Raw genomic sequence first — 23,655 nt, 5'->3', positions numbered from 1 at the left:
TTTTCTGAACTTTATTGCCAATACGTGTGTGGTGTCGCTTTTGGCCAGACCATGTGAAATTTGCAATTGCAGTCGGCCAACGGCCATCCCTTGTGCCAGGTCCCATTAGCAAACGGTTGATAATTGTCTGGCTGGGCATTGCCCAAAGAGCCAAAGCAAACACCTGCGAAATAAAACGTGTCAACGCTGGCCAAATGTGTGGTCAATAGCAGCCGTAACCTTGGCACACTTGAAAGCCGCAGAGCCGCAGAAAAGCGAAACTATCGGCCACCCGGAAGCCACGCCCACACGGAAATGCTCGCCGGTATATTTCGGGAGGATTATGCTCGATCATCCGCTGGCTGGCAATCAAACTGGGGCCAAGCAACGCCCAGTGCTTATGGCAATCAACAGTTTAAATGGAAACCACCGACACGAACGTGCCCCATCAAAGCGGCTCCCAAAAGGGGTCTATCTGTGGCGAGGTTTGGCAGATTGGTGCTTTATTTGGTACTCCGTGGTAGGGACATTTTCTTCCTTCAGCTGGCGAGAGCACAACCCAATGAATCATATTTGAAATACCACTAGCTAGAGCTTAACAAAAGCCCAACAGCCATGCTTTTGGTTGCAGCACCGACTAGTCTCTGGCTGTGGGGGAAAGTGGTGCCTATACCACAGGCGCTGCCCACAAAATACCCTCATAGAGATGGCACTTGGACACGGCACGATTATGATATAGTGATATGTCATCGGAATATTAATCGCCAACAGCCATATACAGACAAAGATCAACCACATATACATTTGAGCGAAGGAGAACTGTATTTCTGTAGGCATTCGAATGGTATTCTCACATAGAGATTCCCTTACGGAATGAGACCTTTGAGACTAGATATTGTTGCACCCTGGAACCCTACGAGAGTCCTGAATAAACAGACAACTGAATCGATTCGGTGGGATTCGTTTGGTCAGAGTCTCAGCTTTCTCCTTGCATCGATTCACTCGCCACAAAAAGGACTAAATAAAGCAGTGGTGACCCCAATTTTACTATCGGGTCAGTACTAGTCATCTATTTACTAGTGCTCTAGCTATAAGCCCCTTGCTTGTAGCACTAGAAAAACCACAATGAAGAAATAAACACAGTGTTAAAACCGAAAATTTCGGTTTTTTTTTCTCGCTCACTCTCCATTTAATTTTCAACATTTTTCTGTGGATCTGGCACTGCCACAAGACGCACTAAACTTAGCCCCTTGCTAAATAAATAAACACTGCATCAAAAACGGGAAATTTCGGTTTTTGTTTTTCGCTCACTCTCCGCTTAATTCACTGTGGATGCTGTGAGTCCTGGCGAGGAAAAAAGCATCAAAACACAACAGAAGTGCGCATATAAATTATATAAATATTTAATAAAATGCTCGACGCAAACAAATAAAAAAAAGGTCTGGTATATGGTAAATGGCTAATACTAATTAATTAACTTAAGAGACTAAGCATAATTTAGACAGCGATTAAGAGGGAGCAAAACGTAACAGGAAATTCACACGAGTATGAGTAGTAATTAATTAATTCACATTTGACTAGTTGAAACATAAATTAGCGATAGATGAGGGATGGGGGATGGTGTTTTGGGCGGCTAGGAGGGCAGCACCGGGGGAGGTGGAGACGGATGCGGATTGGTGGGCCGTCGGGCACCCCAGTCCTCCTTGATGAGGTCGGAGGCCTTCTCGCCAATCGCGATTACGGGGGCATTGGGATTGCCATTGACAATGGTGGGCATAATGCTGGCGTCCACCACCCGCACACCGGACACGCCGTAGACACGAAGGCGGGGATCCACGACGGCGGTGACATCCCAGCTGGGACCCATCCGACAGGTGCCGGCCGGATGGTAGATGGTGAAGGTGAACTCCTTGATGCAGCAGGCCCAGTAGGCGTCCGACTGGAAGGGCAGGTGCCGGCAGCCGGGCAGGGGAATGTTGTGCAGCCGGGAGCCGAAGCGCTGGAAGGCCTGCGTATTGGACACATTGATGGCCAGCTTGATGCCCTCCACGAGGACATCGATGTCCTCCTGGTGGGCAAAGTAGTTGGGTATGATCTTGGGCTGTTGCTGCGGATTCCGCGAGTTGAGGCGCACCCATCCGGTGCTCTTGGGCCGCAGCAGGAGGGGCAGTATCGACCAGGTCTCGCTGTGCTGCAGGGGCTTGTACACCGTGTTGTAGAAGCCATCCCTCAGATTGAGTATCTTGCGGATCTGCTCGCCCCCGTCCGAGTTGATGGAGCTGGGGCAGAAGTGGAACTGCACGTCCGGCCAGTCGACGCCCGGGTCCTGGTACTTGGTGTTCAGGAAGGCCACGCCCTCCACCCCCGAGAAGGTCATCGGGCCGCGCTCACGCAGTATGTACTCCATGGAGACGGGTATGGTCTGGAAGCGATTCCGGGTGACTGTCAGCGGGGCATCCACCACAAAGGTGAGCCCCCCCAGGCCCACATGATCCTGCATGTTGTTGCCCACGGGCAGGTCCGAGATGACCGGTATGCTGTGCTCCTGCAGATGCTCCGCGGGCCCCACGCCGGAGAGCATCAGCAGCTTGGGCGTGTTGAGGGCCCCCGCACTGACGACCACCTCCCGCCGGACAAAGACCAACTGCTTGCGGCCGGCCCGCATGTACTCGACGCCGATGGCCCGCTTCTGTTTGTCGAAGAGGAGCCGCGTGGCCTCCGCATGGAGCAGGACGTCGAAGTTCTTGCGCTGGCGCACCGGACGGATGAAGGCCTTGCCCGTGCTGCAGCGCGCCCCCCGCCGGATGGTGCTCTGGGTGAGCATGAAGCCCGTCTGCTGGGCCCCGTTGATGTCGCGGTTCTCGTAGCCCATCTCCATGCCCGCCTGCAGGAAGGCAATCGAGAGGGGCGTGCGCCAGGGGGCCTCCTGGACGGTCAAGTAGCCGCCCGTCTCGTGGTAGGGCGTCTTGGCCAGATACGGATTGCGCACGTCCTCCGACTTGAGGAAGTACTTGAGCATGCTGTCGTAGTCCCAGCCCGGATTCCCCAGCGACGCCCAGTGGTTGTAGTCGTTCTTCGAGCCCCGCACATAGACCATCGCGTTGAGCACCGAGCTGCCGCCCAGGACCTTGCCCCGCGGCCAGAAGCAGCGGTCCCCCTTCATCGCCTGGCAGTACTGGCGCGTCGACGACGGCGTCGTCTGGTACTTCCAGTCCAGCTCGGTCAGCTGCAGATACCCGGCCAGGGCCGGCACATCCGATATCTCGGTCTCGTCGCCACCCGCCTCCAGCAGCAGCACCGTCCAGTTGCGCACCTCGCTCAGGCGATTGGCCACCACAGCTCCGGCCGAGCCGCCGCCGATCACAACGAAATCATACTGACGTCGGATCTGAAAGAACAAAACATAGGTGATATTCGAAGAGCTACGGGGGGACGCAATGGGATGTATCTGACAATCTTGTGGGCCTGAAGAGCTAACAACACTTACGACAGATGGCTCCTGGACCTTGTTCTCGGGATCGACGCTTTGATAGCGATAGAAATTCATGCCGATCGCCAGCAGCGGGATCATGCCAAGCAAAGACGTCATTGTGCCAAACGCCATGTTTCAGTAATTGTCAAATCCACGGATCTTCCTGGCAGCGCTTGGCCGCTGAGGTGGCTCCCGCGCCCGTTGTGCCGCCGGAAACACTCGATCGCCTGCCCGCCTGCCCGTAGCCGTAGCCGGTGCCCGCAGCTGAGGCCGGCGCACTCGTGGACAGAGCCGATGGGGCGATGGAGATGGCGCTGGAGCTGGAGCTGGAGCTGGCCGTGTCACCGCTGCTGGCCAGTATCTTTGGCGTGTAGTTGCGTATGCCGCCCGGGCGGGCCGACTTGAAGTGTGCGCGCGCCCGTTCGTCCTCCTCCAGGATATCCAGATACGACTTGATGTACAGGTGGTGGCTCAGGTAGTGCTTCTGCTTGTCCAGCGATCGGTTGCTCGACTTGCTCGAGACCAGCGAGCTGGGACAGCCCCGGCTGGAGCCGCCGGTGCTGCTGGCGGTGCTTCTGCTGCTGCAGCTGCTGCTGCTCACCGCCGACAGCGAGGACACCGAGGAGCAGTGGCAGGACGAGTTGTAGATGCCGCTGTCCGAGCTCTGCGAGCAGCTCCTCACCAGATACTTGCTGTTGAGCTTCGCGTAGTTGGAGTCCGTGTCCGATGATTGGCTGGTGACGGACGTGTTGCCGCCCAGGATTTTGGTCCGTTCGTAGGTCTGTTTGCTCAGATTGTACTTGTGTCGGAGTCGATAGTTCTGGTTGGGGTTCGAGTTAGGACTACTGTTGGTGTTGCTGTTGGTGTTGGTGTTGGTGGAGGAGCTGCTGGATATGTGGCTGGTGGCTGCGTAGATGGGCTGCTGGCTGCCGCTGTTGTTGCTGTAGAAACTCTTCCTTTGTGGCAGCGGCTGCGGCTGTGGCTGTGGCTGTGGCTGTCGTTTGTGGCTGGGTGATTGTTGTTGTTGGTGTGGTTGTTGTTGATTTGCTTGTTGGGATATCTCCTGGCCCATATTTTGACCGAAATATGAACACAACTGCAACGAGAATGTGGCAAAAAGGGAATAAATTAAAACATTTGCCTCACACCTCCGATAGATTCGATTCGATTCGATTCGATTATATTCTGTTGTTGAAAACTCTTTGCGGACTATCCATTGCAATCGCTCGTCTCGAGACCCACTCGAGCTGAAGTCCCCCTTGGATGGGATTGGGCAACGCACGGAGTACACACTCGTTTCGAGTGAGTTTCTGGCGTGGGAGCTCCGCTATCGTTAGCCATATACGGGGCCACTAAAACGGAGTAGTTGATGAGAGCATTGTTGATGGACTTGCGACATGCAAGCGGCTCTCGTGATTGTCCGCTTGTCCATCGGAAGCCGCTAACTAATCCAATCTGAGGCCATCCCCTGCCCTCCCCTGCCCCCCTTCCCTGCCGGCCCGGCCTTTGGCAATCGTTGGCCAATAGATGGCGCTGTCGCACGCGCTCCGCGAACAAAAGACTTGAGCAACGAACTTGTTTACACGTTTTTTTTTCGCAAGCAACGGCCAACAAAAAGTTATCAAATCGAAATCCAGCGGATAAATATTCAAATGATGTCAGCTGCATCTCATTACCCAAACTACTCCCCTCTTAACTCTATCCCCCTGCCCCTACCCCTTTTTGCATCTTTGGGGTCTCTTTCGAGTTTTTTCCCAGCTTGTTTTTCAAGTTCAATGCCGTTTTGTCGGGCGGAAAAACGCTGAAAAGTCTCTCAATCTTGGCCACAATCATAGTCTCCGCTGCTGTCCCCTGTCCGCCGTCTCTGTTGATATTATTGTAAAATGCAATTTCGTTATTTTGTTCGTCTATGGCAGGCATCGTCATTAATTGCAGCCGTTGTCCAGCTTCAGCTCCAGCTCCAGCTCCTGATGCTGTTACTGTTGCTATTGCCATTGCTGTTTCTGTTTCTGTGGTTTTTCCAGTCCAGCTCTGCCTGGTCTGCCTGTCTCTCGACTCGAAGTCTCGATCGCAGTGAAAGCCACTCAGAGCCAAGCGACAGCCACAGGCACAGGCATGGATCGAGCTTCCTACATAAACCGAAGCGTACTGGCATGCAATCGGTTGAAAATGTTTCAAATTTTGTTATGGATACCCTTTTCGGGGGGGGGGTACTAGGATAAAGGTTGGATCTATTCGTGTATTTTGTTTTTGGATTCGGATTTGGAAGAACACAAATCTGGGTAGATACCGATGCAGTATCTGCTTTGAGCCAAGTCTGGGGACAGTTATGGTAATGATCCAGGAAAGGGCTGCAGGTCAGAGGGCACCCCTCTTGGAGCTTGTGGCAGGGTATGTGATGATTCGCAAGTTGATGAAAGTGTCTTTTGTCTTTCTTCTTTCGGGTTTCTTTCTGGGGTATTACTGGGGTATTTCTGGGGTATTACTGGGGTATTTCTGGGGTATTACTGGGGTATTTCTGGGGTATTTCTGGCCACCTCTCCCCCTCTCTAGCCCGGCACTCACATAAGGGAAACAAAAACAAAGGACGGGGCTGCGAGCTGCAACTGTAACCGTAACTGTGACTGTCGACGTCGCCGTCGATTAATTAACCGAAAATAGTTGTCTATTTTTGGAGGCACTAAAAACGCGTATAGCTCTCGTCGTCGCCCGTCGGAAGTTTCGCTGAGCAAAAATCAAAAGCGAAATGGAGGCAACAAAAAAGTAGCGATTTGAACGGCTCGACGGTTGCCATGTAACTGAGCAAACATCAAACATCATCATCATCATCCGCAGCGGCAGAGGCGGCAGCAGAGGCAGCGGCAGAGGCAGCGATGGCAGAGGCAAAAATTAAATCCAAAATTCATTCACTCAAATACCCGTTAAAGACAGACGCAACAGGTGCGTGCAACAGCGGTGGCAACAGGCAGCAACGACCAACGATCGACGCTAATTTATGCAACGCCCTTGGGGCGGCCACCCAAAAGCAGTCACAAATGAAAATTTGTCTGGTTTTTGGGCCAAACGCTTGACCAATGTAGACCAAGCCCCCGGATTGATGCAATCCCCCCAACCCCCGAAAAAAACAAACAAGAAAGTAAGAAAAAAGTGCTTCAGGGCCCGAAGCCTCAGATACCCTGGGGGATTGATTGGTTGCCAAGGAAAGTGGTTCCCGAAACTGGTACCATCGTAGTCCTTAAGCATAGTATATCCCTCTGAAGGAAGGGCTTTTTTCTATCCAGGTCTAACACCTATATTACCCTTTGCTAGGGTATCCACTAAATACACAAAAATGTGGTTCAGCTGTAATTTCCCGGGCACATCTTTTACATCACATTGATGTCGGTGTCGATGCTGATGCTTCCCTTGTTAGATGTCTGGCTGTTTGTCTGTGTTGTTGGTTATGCAATTCACACATTGTTAGGAACTGGTCTCGGTCTGGGCCTCGGTCTGTTTCACACCGTCCAGCAGTCGGTCAATTATGATTCGACAGCTTTTAATTATGGCCGCAGTTTATGCGGCATAATTGATGACATTTACGGAGTGTTTTTTTTTGTGGACTGGTGGCCCTACACACAGGTCCCGGTGCCCCCTCCCCTCCCCTCCTCCTCTGCCATCAAGTCTCACATCAACGCTTTCTCGGCAGTCGACTGCGTCATGGTACCGTGACACATTAAAGAAGCTCAACTCAAGCTTAGACCAGATACACAAACACACAGATACTTTTCACTCACACTTCTGCGGCGTACTCTTGCCGCATTTCCGTGGCGTGTGTGCTCTGCAGTTGCTGGCCATGTTTGTGCCACACATGCCTCAATTGGAAGCGACTTGGGTTTGGGCTTTTACACTGTCCAGCAGGGATTTGAAGGCAAGGTCCTGGAACTTCCCTTTCATCCATAAGTCTTGTCTTCGCTTCGTATCTATCTGGCTTTCTATCCACTGAATATATCTGTATTTGTATAATTTGAAGGTACTCTTAAGATACACATTTCGATAGGTCTTTATCTGAAACATAGCCTTATATTTGATCTGTGAAATTGTATGTATTTTGGGGGATTCCATCCTTGGAGTAGAGGATGTTCTTTGGCCTCTACTTATACATCATTTTCTTGAAATATTCATGGCCTACCCTCGGCTCACTCGCTCACCCAAAACTAGTCCATAGGGCATTCCCAGTTCGTTGGGGCTCGGGGCCCATTCGGACAGGCTCATCTGTGTGTGTGTGTTATGGCGCTTTCTGGCAGGTTTCGTTTTGGTTTGGTTTTTTAATTGTTTTATGCATATGCAGTGGCAGTGCCGCAAGCGCCAGTGCCACTACCACTGCCAGTGGCAACCAACACGCGCTCCATGATTGCCTCTTTATGGCCGCGACGTGCACAAATTGATAATAATTCGCACAGAGGTGTGAGGCGGTGCCTCTCTGGCGCTGCGGAGCTACCGATACTCGACGGTAGAAAGTGTGAAGCTCCCCGCAAACCGCGAGTCCAAGCGTGGAGGCGAGGCGTGTCTGGGAGGAGTCTTGCATAAGAATGTCACTGGCTCTCCTGCCTGCCCGCTCTGCCCTTCTCCAGCTCACTTTTTCCCGCTCAAGTGTCCGAAATTGGACTTGATTGCATAAGAGAAATACAAACAAACAAAAAAAAACGAGAAAAAAAGTGAAAATGATCGCTGTAATAAGTACAGTCGAACTTCTTTAAGTCGAACCATCGTTTAGCCAGACCAGGAGCTCCAAATATAAATATAATGAAGGTGGAATGGAAGGTGGAAGTTGGAGTTCCAGAAAATTCCCCACGTAGCAAGTTTCGACTGGTCTTCAAGGGGTATCTTTGGAAATCTATCTCCGGGGCTTAAGTAGCATCTACTAAAGTTAGTCACGTGCTGAAATATGACATCCATTGACGAGTACTTCGGGAGGCTGTTCGCCCAACGAGACTTTCACTGTACAAACTCGTGGTGTGAGTGGAAAATAAAGAATAATATGATATGGCTATGGCTATGGCTATGGGATGTATCTATTAGTGGTTCGTTTGTTTCGATTTTGGTATAGTTTTTGATGCACTTGCCTTTGTTTTTTGTGGTTGGTGGTGGGCCGTCTGTGGCTTTTTTTCTCCCTGCGTTTGTCCGTGCGGCATCAAGTCGAACCCCACGGCTGGCCACTTTCCTTTGTCTCACACACGACCACCATGACGGCTGCTCTCATTCATGGCAAAACAGAAACAAAAATTGTAACAAACAAACAAAAAAGCAAAACAAAAACCGAGTACAAAGTTCGATTCAATTCGATTCGATTCGATTCGATTTGATTTAGTAGCACAGTAATCTCGAAAGTTTAGTTGGCTTTGGCGAATGATTGAGTCGAATTGATCGTAAAAGCACACGCACACGCACACACACTCGGCGAACTCGGACGCGGCTACTGTTTCCCCTTTTTGATATCTGCTGTCGAATGTCGGATGTCAGATGTCTGCTGTCTGCGATACGCACGCCACGAGCTCGTCTTGTTCAATGAGCAATTTGGCCGGGCCGCTGCTTTTTTCGGCATTCGGCATTCGGCCTTCGAAAGCTTTCGGCTTCAAATGCAGACTTACAGCAACAACAACAGCCACAGCCACAGCAGAGGCGGACGAAAAGAAAGCTGTCTCCAGACACCCTTGCCAGTCCGCTGTGGCTTTAAGTATAGCAAACTATCGTACTAGTATATATACTTGCATTTCTTTGTTGCAAAACTCTGCTTCGGAAGAGTATTGGAAGAGCAAGAGAAGACCAAGACCTGCTGCAACGCCGCTGCCCGACTGCACTTTCGTTTTCGTTTCGTTTTCATTTCCCTTTCGTTTGGCTTCGGCTGCTGTCTTCGTGTCTGGCGAGTGCTACGTGCTCGGCTCAACGTTTTGTATGCCAATGCATGGCTTTAAGCTGCTCCGAAAGCTCTGCCGAATGGTCGGCTTAATGGTGTAATAGTCGATGGCCAGACAGAGACAGCGGCAAAAGTCGAGGGAGATACAGAGACAGCGGCAAAAGTCGAGGGAGACACAGAGAGAGAGAGAGAGAGAGAGGCCGGTTTGAAGGCTTTCTTTGGCTAAGCCAAAAACTGAATCCGATCGATCGATCGATCGTTGGCCAACGATCATCGTTTTACAGAGTCTGGCAATCAATTTACTGTTTTATTATTCCCGATGCCCAATTCCCAGATACAAGCCGTAAAGGTGGCCGTAGAGAAACCCTATTTTGGTTTGCGATTTCCGGTGTGTCTGTTTCGAACTCCATTTCCCATTGGTTTAATCATAGAAAAACTTATCACGATACGGTCATTCATTTGAAGGATATTTCAACCTTTTCTCCGACTTGTTTACTTGGTTCCTTATATATCCCAGAACTTTTGGGGATTCGTACTCGTATCGGTATACCCATTTAACCATTATATAGCAACGGATTTGCTCCAAAGTTGGAAATTGAGAATAGTTAGTGTTTTGACTTAATATAAAAATATATACATATTTTTAATTCAAATTGGTATATTTCATATTAAACCATATATTTGATTTTCATATTTGAAAAAAAAAATTCAATATTTCCAATAAATATTTTTCATATTTAAAGTAAATAAATTTCATTTATCAAAATAAATATGCTTCATATTTCAAATAAATATATTTCATATTTCGATGAAATATATTTTCTACAAATTTAATCTATTATATTTATTTTGAAATGTTTTATATTTAGATTAAATAAATACCATTAAAAGACTTTTTAATACATTTTTATTTAAATAAAAATAAATTCTTATTAAATTTCACTCTTTAAAAACCGAATATTTAATGAAGACATTAATTTTATGCAATTTGTTTTGAGCCTTAATTTTTCCATATTTCCCTGCAGTATACTATATATTTATATGTCCAGTGTCCATAATATCCATTGTTTTCTGGTTGGCTCTGGTTCTTTCTGATCCTTAAAGTTTTTTCTCCACTCATTCACTTTTTCTCTTCTCGAATACCATGAGTAGCCCATCTCCCTCTTTTTACCCCCTTTTTACGCCCCATGGCTAGACATTATCTCGATTGTTCAGTCGCCGAGGTGAGTGCCATGAAATGGTGGCAAGACCCTCCCATCCACCCATCCACCGAGTCACCCAAGTCATCCAAGCCAAACAAGCCATCCACTCTTCACAGATCATTCGTTTATTCATTAATTTATTCATTAGCAGAGTCAAAGAGTTGAACAACTTTGTGAACTCTGCGAGCATTATCAGGTGCAGTCACAATTGGTCCCCATTGAGGGGCTCCTCATGGGGCTCTATTCAAAGGCCGAAAACAACAGAGACCGAGATACACCGAAATGTCGGGCCATGGGCCGGGGAGGAAAGGTGGTACAAGGTGGTCCCAGTGAAGTTTCACCCAACAAAGCCACAAGCTGGTTCCGCTGTGATCGTATTTACTTATGTTTTACCCGTACTCGTAGTCGTATATTTCTTTCGCCTGCTTCCGACAACCAGGCCAAAAGTTGGGGCCCAAAAGCCGAGCTTGACACTGCCTCGGGGTTTTTTTTCTGGTGGGTGCGGACTGAATCGAAGCTGGGAATGGAGCTGAGGTTGGGGTTGGGACTGCGACTGGAACTGTGAGAAGCCCCATTCGACTTGGGCAACTTTCATTTTCGTCGAGAGATGGCCGCGAAATTTTGGTTGTGTGTTTTTTTTTTTTTTCGGACGGTCATTGCGCCGCTGTCTGTGGCAAAGCCATGGCATATAAATATTTATGTGTTGCACTTGAGAGAGCGCTGGAATGGGAATCTGGGGGCCTCCCAGATTTATGGGCAGTTTCCGCGACCCGTCTCCCGACTCCCGACTCCCAGCCGTAGCTGCAGTCAAAGTCGTAATCGCTGCAGTGCGGGTAATTAGCTGTGGCACAGCAGAGCACCACCGCAGCAGCACCCGCACCCGCACCATCACCCGCTTCGATGGCTTCTTGTAGTGCATTTTGTTAACAAATTATTGGACGCACACCGAAATGCATTATTCAATGCGAATCCGATAGCGCAATGAAATGGTAGCTGGAAATATTTAAAAACAATTGCGTCTACGCACCGTTAACTCCTTCGAATCACCGTTAATGCGTACCTAATGGCATCCATCAGAAAACAGCGTGTAATTGCACAAATTGTAATTGGTTTTCGGAACAAGGCGATTCCAATTCCGATTCGGCATTATGGCATTGGCTTTGAATCATCTAACCGCGTCTAATTGCACCGATCCATTGGTATCTCTATCTCCATCTGTATCTGTATCATACGAGCTAGCATTAACGACTGCTCTTCACTGGACACACAATGAGGAACTCTGTGATTATGGCTAGGCCTCTTGCATAACATTTCCTTTTTACCAATATGTAATGGCTGGGAGCGAGGGGGCTAACGAGGATACTCACATATGCTGGTAGTTCCGAAAGGAAATGCCTTCGATTCTATACTGAGCAGCCCCATTCTTTCAACCAGAGCTTGTCCATTCTCTACCATCCTAAACGATCCCTTCTATTGCATATCTCTTCTGAAAAACAACAATTAATTGATGAATACTAGCATTTATGTTCTTCATCCTCTCCCACAATACCATTACGAGCCCTTCATTCGGTGGGATTCGTTTGGTCAGTGAGAATCAGCGTCTCAGTTCTGTCATTACATCAAATCTCCTCGCCCAAAAAGGACTGAACGAAGCCGGTATCGTCAGTCAGATCCCAAAATTTCGGTTTTTTTCCCTCGCTCACTTTGTATTGGATTCTCTGGTAGAGTGAATGATGTGCCTAGGCGAAGGCACACGAACTCCCTATTAGGTTTTGAGTAATTTTAAGAGACATACGAACGAAAATCTTAGGAATTCACAAACTGCGGATTCATGCAGGGCTCTACATCCTCTCAAAGATTGTAGAACACCTCTGCTCCATCTCTTTGAAAGAGAACAAGTGGGTCTCTTAATGGGATTTGTATCGGCATGAGAGGCGTCATCTATGTACGATTATATGCCAAGCAACCTTTGATTTATGGGTTATTCTTCAGCTACCGGTATTCCGATCCATTTATGTAGCTTTGGTTATGCCAAGACAGGCTTAAGCTCTGCCAAGTTTGGACACAGCTTTTAAAGTTGTTTCAAACATTTAGTTTTAAGCTTTAGTTATATAGCCACGACTTATAGCTTACTAATATCTACTCTTTTCTTTTCTTTCATTACAGGTTAGTTCCATCCGAAGCATATCCAACTATCCACATGTGGCTGCAAAACTGTAACTGCAGAAAACTTTTCCCATATACATAGCCATACGTAGACAAGATGTAAGTTTATGCCGAATTCCAGGAGCTTTTGGGCTTTCAACATGAATAGTTTCCCAGCTGTACTATTACCAGTGTCATCTTTGCTCTCAGAGAGTGTTATACACTGCACAGTGGCTTCAAAACTGGTCTACGGTCTATCGTTGCATTAAAACTGTCAGCTTTCATACTTACGAAGAGCATTTTATGTGGCACGAAGACGATCTTTTTGTGGCTATTAGAACAATGGGTGCTTCTATCAAATCCCCCATTATTTCCTCTTTTCTTTTAACGTAGGGTAAACAATTAAGTACATCTCATGGCGATAATACGAATACATTCGTCACCAGCAGAAGGCACGAACGCAGCCCTCCTCCTGTCCAACCGACCAAGGGGCACTACCAGACCTATAATCTGGCATAAAATGTAATTTTGGTCATCATTTAGGGATCATCAGGGTGCCTGTTTATGGGTTATGCTCCTACAAAAAAATGGTTTTTATTATAAAATAAGTTGTGGCTTAAATCATATAAATATATATATACAGGGTGCGCCATCTTTGTTTATGTAAAAAGATATAGATTTGCATTATAAAAAACATTAGTCAGTTTTCGCACCATGCTGCTCTCAAAATATTAGCGTGTTTTACAACCACCATGGACATGCGCTGAAAACTGTTCAGTGGCTGTCGAACTATGGTCGTACATACATATGTGAAGACTGCACCTCTCCATTTGCGATATCAATTTATTATGTGTTCGGTTCGTTTGCATTTGAGAGTAGTCGTATTCTAGTCGAAAGCAAACATCGAATGCTTCCGAAACTATCCAAAACTTAACAGCTAATTGAGGTACTCCAAGTGTACGCGGCGCCAGACAAACAGTAGCTACAAATTAAATTCTAAAAGTTAAAAAAAAATATGTAAAATTATAGGTATGGGTATGTATAAAAGTATAACGCATAAACGATACGAAACAAAAAAAGGAAAATACAAACAAATTAGCATAAATGACTCGATATTTACATGAAGCGCTTAACTAAGACTAAGTCCGGTAGGGATGGGTACGGAGGGGGGATGGGGTAATGGAGGGTAGTGGGGGTGAGAGTGTGGACAAAAACTAAAGCTTAATAAATACAATTTATTCAACATCGCGGCAATTTGTGCTAAACTAAAGGCTAAGGCAACGCGCGACCTCTCGCACTGGATCTTTTGAGTCCCTTTCCCGTATCCCGTTTCCCTTTCCCTCAACCGCAGCCCCAGAACCACCCGTAGGCCCCCAATTGAAACCCCAAGAGCTCTAGGAACCCAGCTACGAGCTCGGCAATTCCCATTGGAGAACCGCCTCCGCCTGGACATGTTCCATTCGGTCGTCATTGGATGAGGTCGTGGCATTTCCCGATCTCAGCTCCCGCTTGCCCCTCCATAGGGGTCGTGTGGCCTGACCCTGCCCTTGGCCCAGTCGCGGCGAGGGCCCAGAGGTGGGTGACAGCCAGAGCTGCTTGATGAGATCGGCCCCCTTCTCGCCAATCATCACGACCGGGGCATGGATATTGCCATTGGTGATCGCCGGCATAATGCTGGCATCGATCACCCGCAGCCCGGGTATGCCGTAGACCCTGAGCTGGGGGTCCACCACGGCCCAGGGATCGCTGGGCGGTCCCATCTTGGCCGTGCCGCTCATGTGGTAGATGGTCATCGTGTACTGCCGGATGAAGCAGTTCCAGTAGTCGTCGGTGAAGAGCGTCAGGTGCTTGCAATTGGGCAGGGGCTTGTTCCAGAAGCGGGCCCCGAACCGCTTCATGGCCTCCGTCTCGCCCATGGCCACGGCGGCCTTGACGCCCTCCCGCAGGACATTCACATCGTCCGGATGGGTGAGGTAGTTGTGGTAGAGCAGGGGATAGCGCAGCGGGTTCTTGGAGGCCAGCTTGATGAAGCCCCGACTCTTGGGCCGCAGCATCATCGGGAAGATGCCGAAGACGTCGCGATTGTTGACCTCCCCGAAGACCTCCTGGTAGAACTCGTCGCTCAGCCCGTGGGCGGTCTTCACCTGCGACCCGCCGTCGGACATCACCGAGGCGGAGGTCATCATGAAGTTCATGTCCGGCCAATCGTCGCTGGCATTGGCGTACTTCGTGTTGATAAAGGCCACCGCCTCCAGTCCGATGCTGGAGGTCAGCGGACCGTCCTCGGTGATGGCATACCGCAGGGCCGTGTTGATGTTGACCATCCGCTTCATCACTATCGATATGGGATAGTCGATCAGGAAGGCAATGCCTCCCACGGCGATGTGGTCCTGCAGGTTCTGGCCCACCCCGGGCAGGTGCTGGACCAGGGGAATGCCGAATCGACTCAGCTCCTCCCCGTGCCCGATGCCCGACAGCATCATGAGGTGGGGCGAGCTGATGGCCCCCGCCGACAGTATGACCTCCCTGGTGGCGTACACGTTCTGCAGGCGTCCGTCCCGGATGAACTGCACCCCCGTGGCCCGCTTCGTGGTGGGGTCGGTCAACACTTTGGTCACGTGCGAGAAGAGGGCCACGTGCAGGTTGGTGCGCAGCCGGATCGGACGCAGGAAGGACTTGGACGTGGAGCTGCGAGAGCCGCGTCGCATGTTGAACTGATAGAAGCCGAAGCCCGTCTGCTGCTCCCCATTGACGTCGACGATGTCGTAGCCCATCTCCTCGCCAGCCTGCAGGAAGGCCGGGCCCAGGGGCGTGTTGTAGGGCGAGTCCTGCACGGTCCAGGGGCCACCTTCGAGGGGAAAAGAAAGAACAGGTCAGCCGAGAGCTCTGTCTGAAGGAGATGGATGCCCAGGTTACCTGTTCCATGGTAGCGCTTGTTCCTCGCCAGGTACGGATTACGCTGGTCCTCGGACTTGCGGAAGTATGGCAGGATCTCCTCGTAGGACCAGCCCGGATTGCCGAACTCTGCCCACTGGTCAAAGTCCCTGCGATTGCCTCTGATGTAGAGCATTGTGTTGAGCACCGAACTGCCGCCCAGCACCTTTCCCCTTGTCCAGCAGCAGCGATGGTCCTTCATGGCCTGGCAGGCAGTGGCCTGCGGCTGGGTTCTGAAATAAACACAGAGATTTCGAGTTACAACGAGATATCAAGATGGAATGGAAAGTGCACAAGAACGATTGGAAGTCAGTGGGAGATACATGCAGAGTATTGGGTTAAGGATACCCTAGAGACTCCAAGTCTCTAGCGAAAACAATTGGGGTTTATGGCCGGCTATATCGGCAAAACAAGATACAAGATACAACCAATAATAATTAACCAGTCAACAAAGCGATAAAGCGGCAATGAAAGCCGCATTAGCCAAGCCCCTCTCTGCCGGTCTGGCGAGTGTGGGACACTGAGATGTCGGACGCGGCTTGACCAGTGGCCAAATTACGACACCACAAAAGAAACGACAGCGACAGCTACGGCAGAGACAGAGAGAGCGAAGTGTTAAACGCTCATTAGGGCCCACTCGGTCAGTGCAAAATACAACCGGCAATGAACCATTTGACCTCTACGGGCGCCACCCCCTCCTCATTCACGTAGTACCGTAATGGTTTCGGGTATGCGTATGCGTATCCACTGAGTGGCATTTAGTTTTAACTGCTTTAAGGCCTTGGAGTCTTCGAAATGGCTTGCAGCAGTTTGTTAGAGATTGCCCAAGCGGGTTACTCGTAGAAGATGCAGAAACTTGGAGGCTAGATGCATAGATGGATAGAATGAGCTTCAGAAAAGAGCACAAGATGACCGCAGTCGATCTACAGGAAAATATTGTATAGTCCGCTCATTGGAAAGTGCTGATCGGTGTGTTCACATTGTCAGAACCATTGAACGGCTTTCTCGTTGGCACTGATCGAGATTCATGCTTTCGGAGGCCACAGAAACAACACCAGAAAGCCAATTGTGGAATAGGAAACAAAATGCCTCTCAAGGTCCGCCAATCCGCGTCCAGCCTTTCCATTTCCCTTTCATGACCAGGCCTGGTCGCAGATCTTTCGATTGCGTGAGTGCATCCAATGCGAACGAAACAAATTGGCCAACAAAACGTTTTGACAACTATCTGTTTCGTTTCGTTTCGTTTCGCTCCCGTTCGCAATCCCATTTGGAATACCGTTCCGATTCCGTTTCCAAATTGGTTTCCTTAAGAGCGCGCCTGATCGAACCCCCGGAATGAGCTAAACACATAGGAAGACGTTTGTGGCTAATGAAAATACAAATTACAGGCGACAGACGACAGGCGACAGACGACAGGCAGCACCAATCAAGATGACAAAACAAAACGAAACAAACGGAAATCAAATGTCAGCTTGCGGAAAAACCCCATCGAAATGATGTGGTTAACATGCCATGGAGAAAAGCGTGCCCAAAGAGAGACAGAGAGAGAGATTAGTTTCGGTGGAAAAGTGGTGCGATGGCCCATCATTCACTTGGCTGGCATTTCCATCTTATCTGCCTTGCCCTGCCCTGCCCTGCCCCCCATTGATTCACACCTGCCATCGGGGTGGAGGTGGAGGTGGCGCGGGGTGAACGGTGAGGGTAATTAGCATATGACAAGCATCGTCTCAGCTCATCTGTGTATCTGTTGCTCAGTGATTTATGCTCTCGGTGGATCGGCTATGAATATACATTTCCTGTTGCCTTAACCCCGCGTACACCCAAGACCCAGACCGAGCCACGGGGCCGAACCACACGCGACGATGACGAGCCATTAATATGAATTCGCGCCACCGCCGCGCCACAGCCCCACCGTAACCCCACTGTGCCACATTGTTCGGCATAGTGACTTATTGGCTACGTGCTCCAGACACAGCTGCCGCCTGAAATGAAAAGCGAAAGAAAACAAGAAAGAAATGAGCCATCGGATGGGCCCTCGAATACCCTTTCAGGTTTCCGATTGAGTGTTCTAGATCCACAAGGCATCTAAGGTAATGCCCATACTGTCGTGGCACTGTAGAGAGTCTGCCCTTTGCGGCATAACGTCTGGTAATAGCCATTGTACCCCCTGCAGGCGTGGGTATGGAGCAAAAAACAACACTTTCGCCCCAACTCCGGCCACGACTTCCATCTGACGCCCAACTGACGCAATTTGTTTGTCTTTTATTAGCCATTTAACAGTTAACTCACATAAACGTAACAAATTATTATTAACTCATTTCGCTCAGTTTATTTACTCTGTCTGTCTCCCTTTCATGGTGGAGTGCCGTGGAGTCCCCTGATATTAATGGAAAGCCCCATCTCACGGTTACGATTAAATGGGGCCCATGATTGATTGTCCATGCATTCAGACACATCTTTAAGTGATGATAGTTTTCTATAGATATGTTACAATTTGTAGGTGTATTTATAGATCTTTGCTTTACATTTCGAGTGTCTTTTCAAGCGAAAGATAACGTCCTTTGCCTCTAATATTCCTTAGCATTTCCATCGTATGAAGTTGTTAAAGGATTTCCTACTGTCTTCTTGAGTATTCTACAAAACATATCTGGAACATCACTCAAAGATGGTACAATATAGTACCTGTCTAGAGATATTTGAAGGTATTTATCAAGGTCATATGGATGCTGGAACGGGGCTTTCCCGCCAAAAGCCCTTTGCGTATTAGGGAACTGTGGAATCGGAACAGGCCAGACATTAGGGGCATTCACTCACTTAGCATCATACAATAATTGCTGCTTGTGAAATGCATATGTATACCGAAATTAGAGTTGATTGCATTGTTGTCGTAATTGTTTAATGCTCGTTAGCCGAATGTTGGTTAAGGCCTTGCCGGCGTTTTGGGTTTGGGCTTTGGGGGGAGAAATAATGCGCTCGTATGGAACAACTGTTGATTGCCTTATAAAAATCACTTAACGGCCGCATTAAGCAGTAAACGGCGCTAGTCAAACGAAATCAAATGTTTTATTAATGGAAATATCATTGGAGTCAAGTGGCGATGCATAATATAAAGTGTGTGCCAGATAAATTAAGAGGAAAATCAGACATAAATACATTAAAATATTGTAAGATTGGGGGGGCAATTAAACACTTGGACAGGTATGCGACATGCTTATAAGAATAGAACATAATGCCTTTAGAATTTATATTATTCAAGAATAAAAGGCCTATCATCTGAATCTATTAATAAAGGATATATATGTCTATATTTTTCTCTGAATACAATCCATACCGAAAACCTTCAATTCCCATTTTGCATTCGATTTTCTGTTTCGTTTTGTCCCCATTCCTTTTCGTCCATTACACTTTTAGTGAATATTTCATAATTTTGAGTGTGTACATACGATATTTCATTGGTGTTAATTATATTAACAACATTTTAAGGTCCATACTCGGGGAGTGTTATCAACTTTTCGATTAAGTAAAACCATATTTCAGCATTCCTATTAACGAATATTGTCATTCTTTTTTTGGGAACTCCACAGCTGTTTTTATTACTCAGTTGACACACATCGCGGTGGCGTATGACGTAGCCAGTGATGCCTGTCGCCGAGCCGAGCCGAACCGAACCGGCTCCACGTATCTCTCATTGAGCTGTTGCTGTTTCGGTTTCTGTTTCTTCTTTCGATTGGCAACAGTTGGAGTACGAGTACGAATACGAGTACGAATATTCAGGTGCAATTGCAAAGCTGTATCCGAGCTGTCGTTTCATTTCAATTCGTTTCGCCGCGTTCCGTTTCGTGCCGATTCCATAGCGGCAAACCAGTAACCGCTTAACCCACTTTATCACGTCCGACGAGCCGGTTTGGCCAGCAATTGACCAGCCTCGAGTGCTATTGGAGTTGGGAAATTGGAAATTGGTCTGGCGTAGGATATCCCGGCCAGAGAGCAGACATCCGGCTGCAAGGGGCGCGGACACCCAGTACATGCACACAAAGTTTTGGCATTTACGAACACTGCCAGGCGATGACGATGACATTATTAAGTGTTGGCCGTCAGGGGTCGTCTCTCCCGCTCCGCTCGGATTGCATAATATCCAAAAAGTGGAATTTCTGCTGCTTTTGGGCGGGGATTTAACGAGCCTTCGACTCTGCCACCGACTCTGCCTTTGACTCTGCCTTCGACTCTGTCCCCGACTCTGCCTCCGACTCTGCCTCTGTCCACGTTTTGGAGCCACGCTGGTGTCTGGCTAATCATCGCTGCGTGTATCAAGTCAATAGTAGAACAAGACAGATTTACTGCTGTTTCAGCTATTGTTTGTTGTTGCCAGTCCCCCCTCTCTTTCCCGCCCCAAATGGCTTGCAAACGAGTTGCCACAGTCGGTGGCTTTGTTGGGTTATGAAATATTTGAAGTATTCGCCGGCAGGCCGTAAAACTTTGATGTATTTATCCCGAAACACTGTGAGGATACACCCATTGGCTTGCTTCTCCTACGGGCGGGACTGTACCTCTCTCCCATCGCAACTTTTGATGGCATCGAATGCCGAATACGAATTATTTTATAGCACTTCCTTATAGTCGAATACGTAATGTTTATTAATTATGTATTACCATTAAGGCGAGATTACCCTCTCTGCATTTCTGGATATGGTAAGGGCAATCCTTCTCCATCGATGTAGTGCAGAACTCTCTCGAAAGTCCTCCTTCCCATGGATTGACCTTGAACCAACCCGACAACAAATTGAAATGAAATTCGGGGCTTTCTCGCACAAGAGAAACTTTTCCTTTCCCGATGAGTCACATTCGATCGACGACATGGGAAGGGGTATCACTCAAGAGAGTGGATCGTATCGGATCGTATTTAATTTCAATTCAATTCGATGCAGTTGAATGCAACAATTCGCGCGGAATTTCCTGTTTCTGTGTCAGCCTGCTGTCCGTGATAAATCAGCTTTTTAGGCACTCAAAAATTCACCAATACATTTAGAGAAACCCTCTTAAAAATGCACCTGAGAAGCTGATTTACAGTGGATTATACCCTTTCCCAAGGGTGCTACAGATTTTATAAGAAAAAGTAATCTTTATTTGAATCTAGCATTGGCTTCATCGTACAAGTTTCAAGGTAAGAACTTCGGTATATCGCTATATCTTTTATATCTGTTTTATATTAGATATTCCTTTATGTGTAGGGTATCTACTGCTTCCACAGATCCCATGACTGGGACTGGGACTGGGTCACAGCTGACTGACGATGGAGAGCGGGCCTGGACGAGACAGGCACGGGCAAGCCAAGCAACGTCACCAGACCCAGTCCCAGCTCCAGTCCCGGATCAGGCCACCCCGAGTGATGCAACGATTCAGAAACACGCTCGCTTGTTGCCCCACATTGCGCGCTGCACTAAACATTTGTTTCAGCTTCCATTCCATTCCATTGCAGTCACGCAAATTCAATTGGAATGGAATGCAATGGAATCGGAACGCGATGATGATGGGAGTGCTAATGCTAATGCTAATGGAATTCTGAAAGTGAAACTGCCGAAGAGGAAAGGGGGAATGGGGAATGAAGCAGAAGAAGAGGAAGATGCAACGAAAACAAAATCGCCGCTAGGCCTCGGACCCAGCCCAAACCATTAAACAGTTAAATGGATTACGGTATTGGTAACGCGAGAGGCAGAAAAATTCCGAAAATGCCGAAAACTCATGAATAATTGAGCAGCCAGCAGGCCGTAGCAACAGGCGGGACCCGTCACCATCATCAGCTGTTTGCTAATGAAGCCACAGCCGAAATGCCGTGAGATAGAAAACTGTTCGAACCGAAATCGAAACCGACCCAGGTCGAGCCTCTGCCTGGGGCCTTGGGGCCTTGGGGGCTGGGGACTTCCTAACGGTAGCCCGTTCTAATTTGAATCAGTCACAGCATGGTCTGGTCTTCCAATCATTGCTAACCGAACTGTCTGTTAAGCAGCCGCATAAAGCCTCTTTTAATTGCTGTTGGAAAGCACAGAGAAAGAAACGATCAAAACGATTAAAACGATCGTGCTGGGCATCTTTATCTAATTGGAACATTCTGGAGCGCCGAGTGGAGTGGGCAGTGGAGAAAAGTGAAAGATCTGAGAAATCTGGGGGAAATGGGAACAGAAGCCGCCACTTGACAGCTCTTAGGAATGTTGTCAATGAGCCAAGAAACGGCGAAGAAGGAACACCAATCAGAACGGGGTCTGGAAGGGGACAGCCCGAAGAACAAAGAAAGATTGAAGTTGGGAAAACAATCTAGGAACATGAAGTAAAGGATCGGAAATGAATTCCCAATGAAATGCCAAGAAAGGCGCCGAATCAGAAGGAGACCTTGAGATCTCTCGGGGGGCTGTACTCGTATCCGTTCCAGATCCATTCCCTGCGATGTGTTTGAAGTTGGTGACTCAATCTGTATTTACATATGTCTGGCCTTTCTTTAGTCGAGTGCCGAAATCGTTTGCTATTTGCGTGTGAAGATAGCTCTGGCTCTGGCTCTGGCTCGTACAACACTCGTTGTAATATGAAATTTGGCAGTCAGTTGCTAACTAAACGAATCCGGCCTTTTGCCATCGGCCTGGCCTCTGTCTTGTCTTGACTCGCCTGAACTCCACGTGTGCTCGGGCTGGTCTATTCCAAATGCAAATGATGACCATTTCGGTGAGATTTGCATTAGCTGCGGCTAATGCCCAGAATGGGCCACGACCACTAATCGAAAGGGCCGAGTCATTGAATGGGGGAGCAAAAGGGTGCAAACAAAAGCATAAACATCGTCAAAAGTGTCAAGTGACAGCCACGGAAACTGGGCCACTGCTAAGGCCAAGAGCCTAGCCCATTTTGACCCTCTCACCACTGACTACTCACCGATACTTCCAGTCCATTTTGCTTTTGTGCAAATAGAGCGATAGGAGCGGCACATCCGATATGTCCGTCTCGTGGCCGCCGGCCTCCAGCAGCAGTATCTTCCAGTGGCTGATCTCGGAGAGGCGCGAGGCGAGCACAGTGCCCGCCGATCCGCCGCCAATGATGATGAAGTCGTACGCCTGGTCCACCTGCGGCACATTGAAGGGCCGGTTCTCCGGGTCGAACAGGTCGTAGTTGTAGTACGCGATGGCCGCTATCAGGAACGGCAGGATGGTCAGCCGGCCCACGCCCACGACGGCGGTGGCCAGCTTGATGGCTGCGGCTATGGCCAGGCCCAGCTGGGAGGCCCCCACGGCGGCCGCGCCCGCCGAGGCGGCGCTGCTGGCCTTAAACAGTAGGCCACCCACCGATACGGCGGCGGCGCCCAGAGCGGGAACAACAACCATTCTGGATCTGAATGGGGCTCGGGTTCGGGTTTGGGTTTGGGTCTGGGTCTGGATTGGGGGTGTTTGTGGCTGGGAACTGCGGGGTGGCCTTCTACGGGCTTGAACTTGTCCTCTTTGGATCTCTGTACTTTCCCGCTCAGAATGTATCGAAAGCCAAAGCCTGGCACACTTTCATTCGCTCGTCACGATCACAGTGGCACAGTGGCAGTGGCAGGCGCAGTCACGTTCACAATCACGTTCGCGTTCACTTCTGTTGCTGTTGTTGTTGCTGTTGTTGTTGCACTTTCATTCGGCGCACACATTGAGGCAAAAAAAAACACCAAAAAACAAAGCAAAAAATCCACACAAAAAATACGCACTCACTAAACACAAAATTCAACAGACGCAAAAATAAATATCAATTGTAATAGAAATTTTGTGGCTTGTGTTTGTTTTCTTTTGGGCCGCGCGTCGCTCTTCGTTTCGTTTAGGCCATCCGCCTCGTCTGGCTGTCGCTGCTCTTCTGAGCCACAAAAGCAACTCGTGTGCGACGTTTTTGTCTTTGCTGCTTTTGGCCGGGCGACCAGGGGGGGGACTGCAAGCTTTCTTGTTGCAAGGCGCTGGCAGAGGCAGCAGCAGCGGCAGCGGCAGCGATCAGTTGCGCATGTGCCGTGCCGTGCAGCAGCTTTG

General features: G+C 48.8%; 3 protein-coding genes and 1 long non-coding RNA gene across 8 annotated transcripts in view; 1 reads left to right on the top strand and 3 right to left on the bottom strand.

The window, feature by feature from the left end:
• The window catches only part of Flo2 (flotillin-2), a 101,640-nt gene that overhangs the window by 41,133 nt on the left and 36,852 nt on the right, over positions 1-23,655 (top strand). The window lies entirely within an intron of this gene.
• On the bottom strand, positions 1,367-8,872 carry LOC6902142 (glucose dehydrogenase [FAD, quinone]). The gene is made up of 4 exons (XM_033384218.1): positions 8,554-8,872; positions 3,607-4,547; positions 3,467-3,503; positions 1,367-3,367 (listed from the first exon to the last, which is right to left on the bottom strand). The coding sequence occupies exons 1-4, from the start codon at positions 8,620-8,622 to the stop codon at positions 1,613-1,615; spliced, it is 2,802 nt and encodes a 933-aa protein (XP_033240109.1). The 5' UTR covers positions 8,623-8,872; the 3' UTR covers positions 1,367-1,612.
• Positions 13,517-23,589, bottom strand: LOC4815828 (glucose dehydrogenase [FAD, quinone]). Its single transcript, XM_001355481.4, has 3 exons — positions 22,541-23,589; positions 15,608-15,858; positions 13,517-15,539 (listed from the first exon to the last, which is right to left on the bottom strand). The coding sequence occupies exons 1-3, from the start codon at positions 22,984-22,986 to the stop codon at positions 14,098-14,100; spliced, it is 2,139 nt and encodes a 712-aa protein (XP_001355517.3). The 5' UTR covers positions 22,987-23,589; the 3' UTR covers positions 13,517-14,097.
• On the bottom strand, positions 17,868-19,382 carry LOC117184956 (uncharacterized). The gene is made up of 2 exons (XR_004470431.1): positions 19,223-19,382; positions 17,868-19,167 (listed from the first exon to the last, which is right to left on the bottom strand). It is a non-coding gene; the product is annotated as an uncharacterized lncRNA (long non-coding RNA).

This window comes from Drosophila pseudoobscura, chromosome X (genome assembly GCF_009870125.1).
Source record: "Drosophila pseudoobscura strain MV-25-SWS-2005 chromosome X, UCI_Dpse_MV25, whole genome shotgun sequence".
Lineage (NCBI taxonomy): Eukaryota > Metazoa > Arthropoda > Insecta > Diptera > Drosophilidae > Drosophila > Drosophila pseudoobscura.
This window is presented reverse-complemented; position numbering and strand designations above follow the sequence as displayed.

Excerpts from the sequence above, each read along its gene's own strand:
- LOC6902142 (XM_033384218.1), bottom strand. The coding sequence starts at position 8,622 with ATGCCGCACGGACAAACGCAGGGAGAAAAAAAGCCACAGACGGCCCAC. Across the intron at positions 4,548-8,553 it reads ACCAACCACAAAAAACAAAG|TTGTGTTCATATTTCGGTCA; the intron begins GCAAGTGCATCA and ends TTCTCGTTGCAG. Across the intron at positions 3,504-3,606 it reads AAGCGCTGCCAGGAAGATCC|CGTCGATCCCGAGAACAAGG; the intron begins GTGGATTTGACA and ends TCGCTATCAAAG.
- LOC4815828 (XM_001355481.4), bottom strand. The coding sequence starts at position 22,986 with ATGGTTGTTGTTCCCGCTCTGGGCGCCGCCGCCGTATCGGTGGGTGGC. Across the intron at positions 15,859-22,540 it reads AAAATGGACTGGAAGTATCG|AACCCAGCCGCAGGCCACTG; the intron begins GTGAGTAGTCAG and ends TGTTTATTTCAG. Across the intron at positions 15,540-15,607 it reads CAAGCGCTACCATGGAACAG|GTGGCCCCTGGACCGTGCAG; the intron begins GTAACCTGGGCA and ends TTCCCCTCGAAG.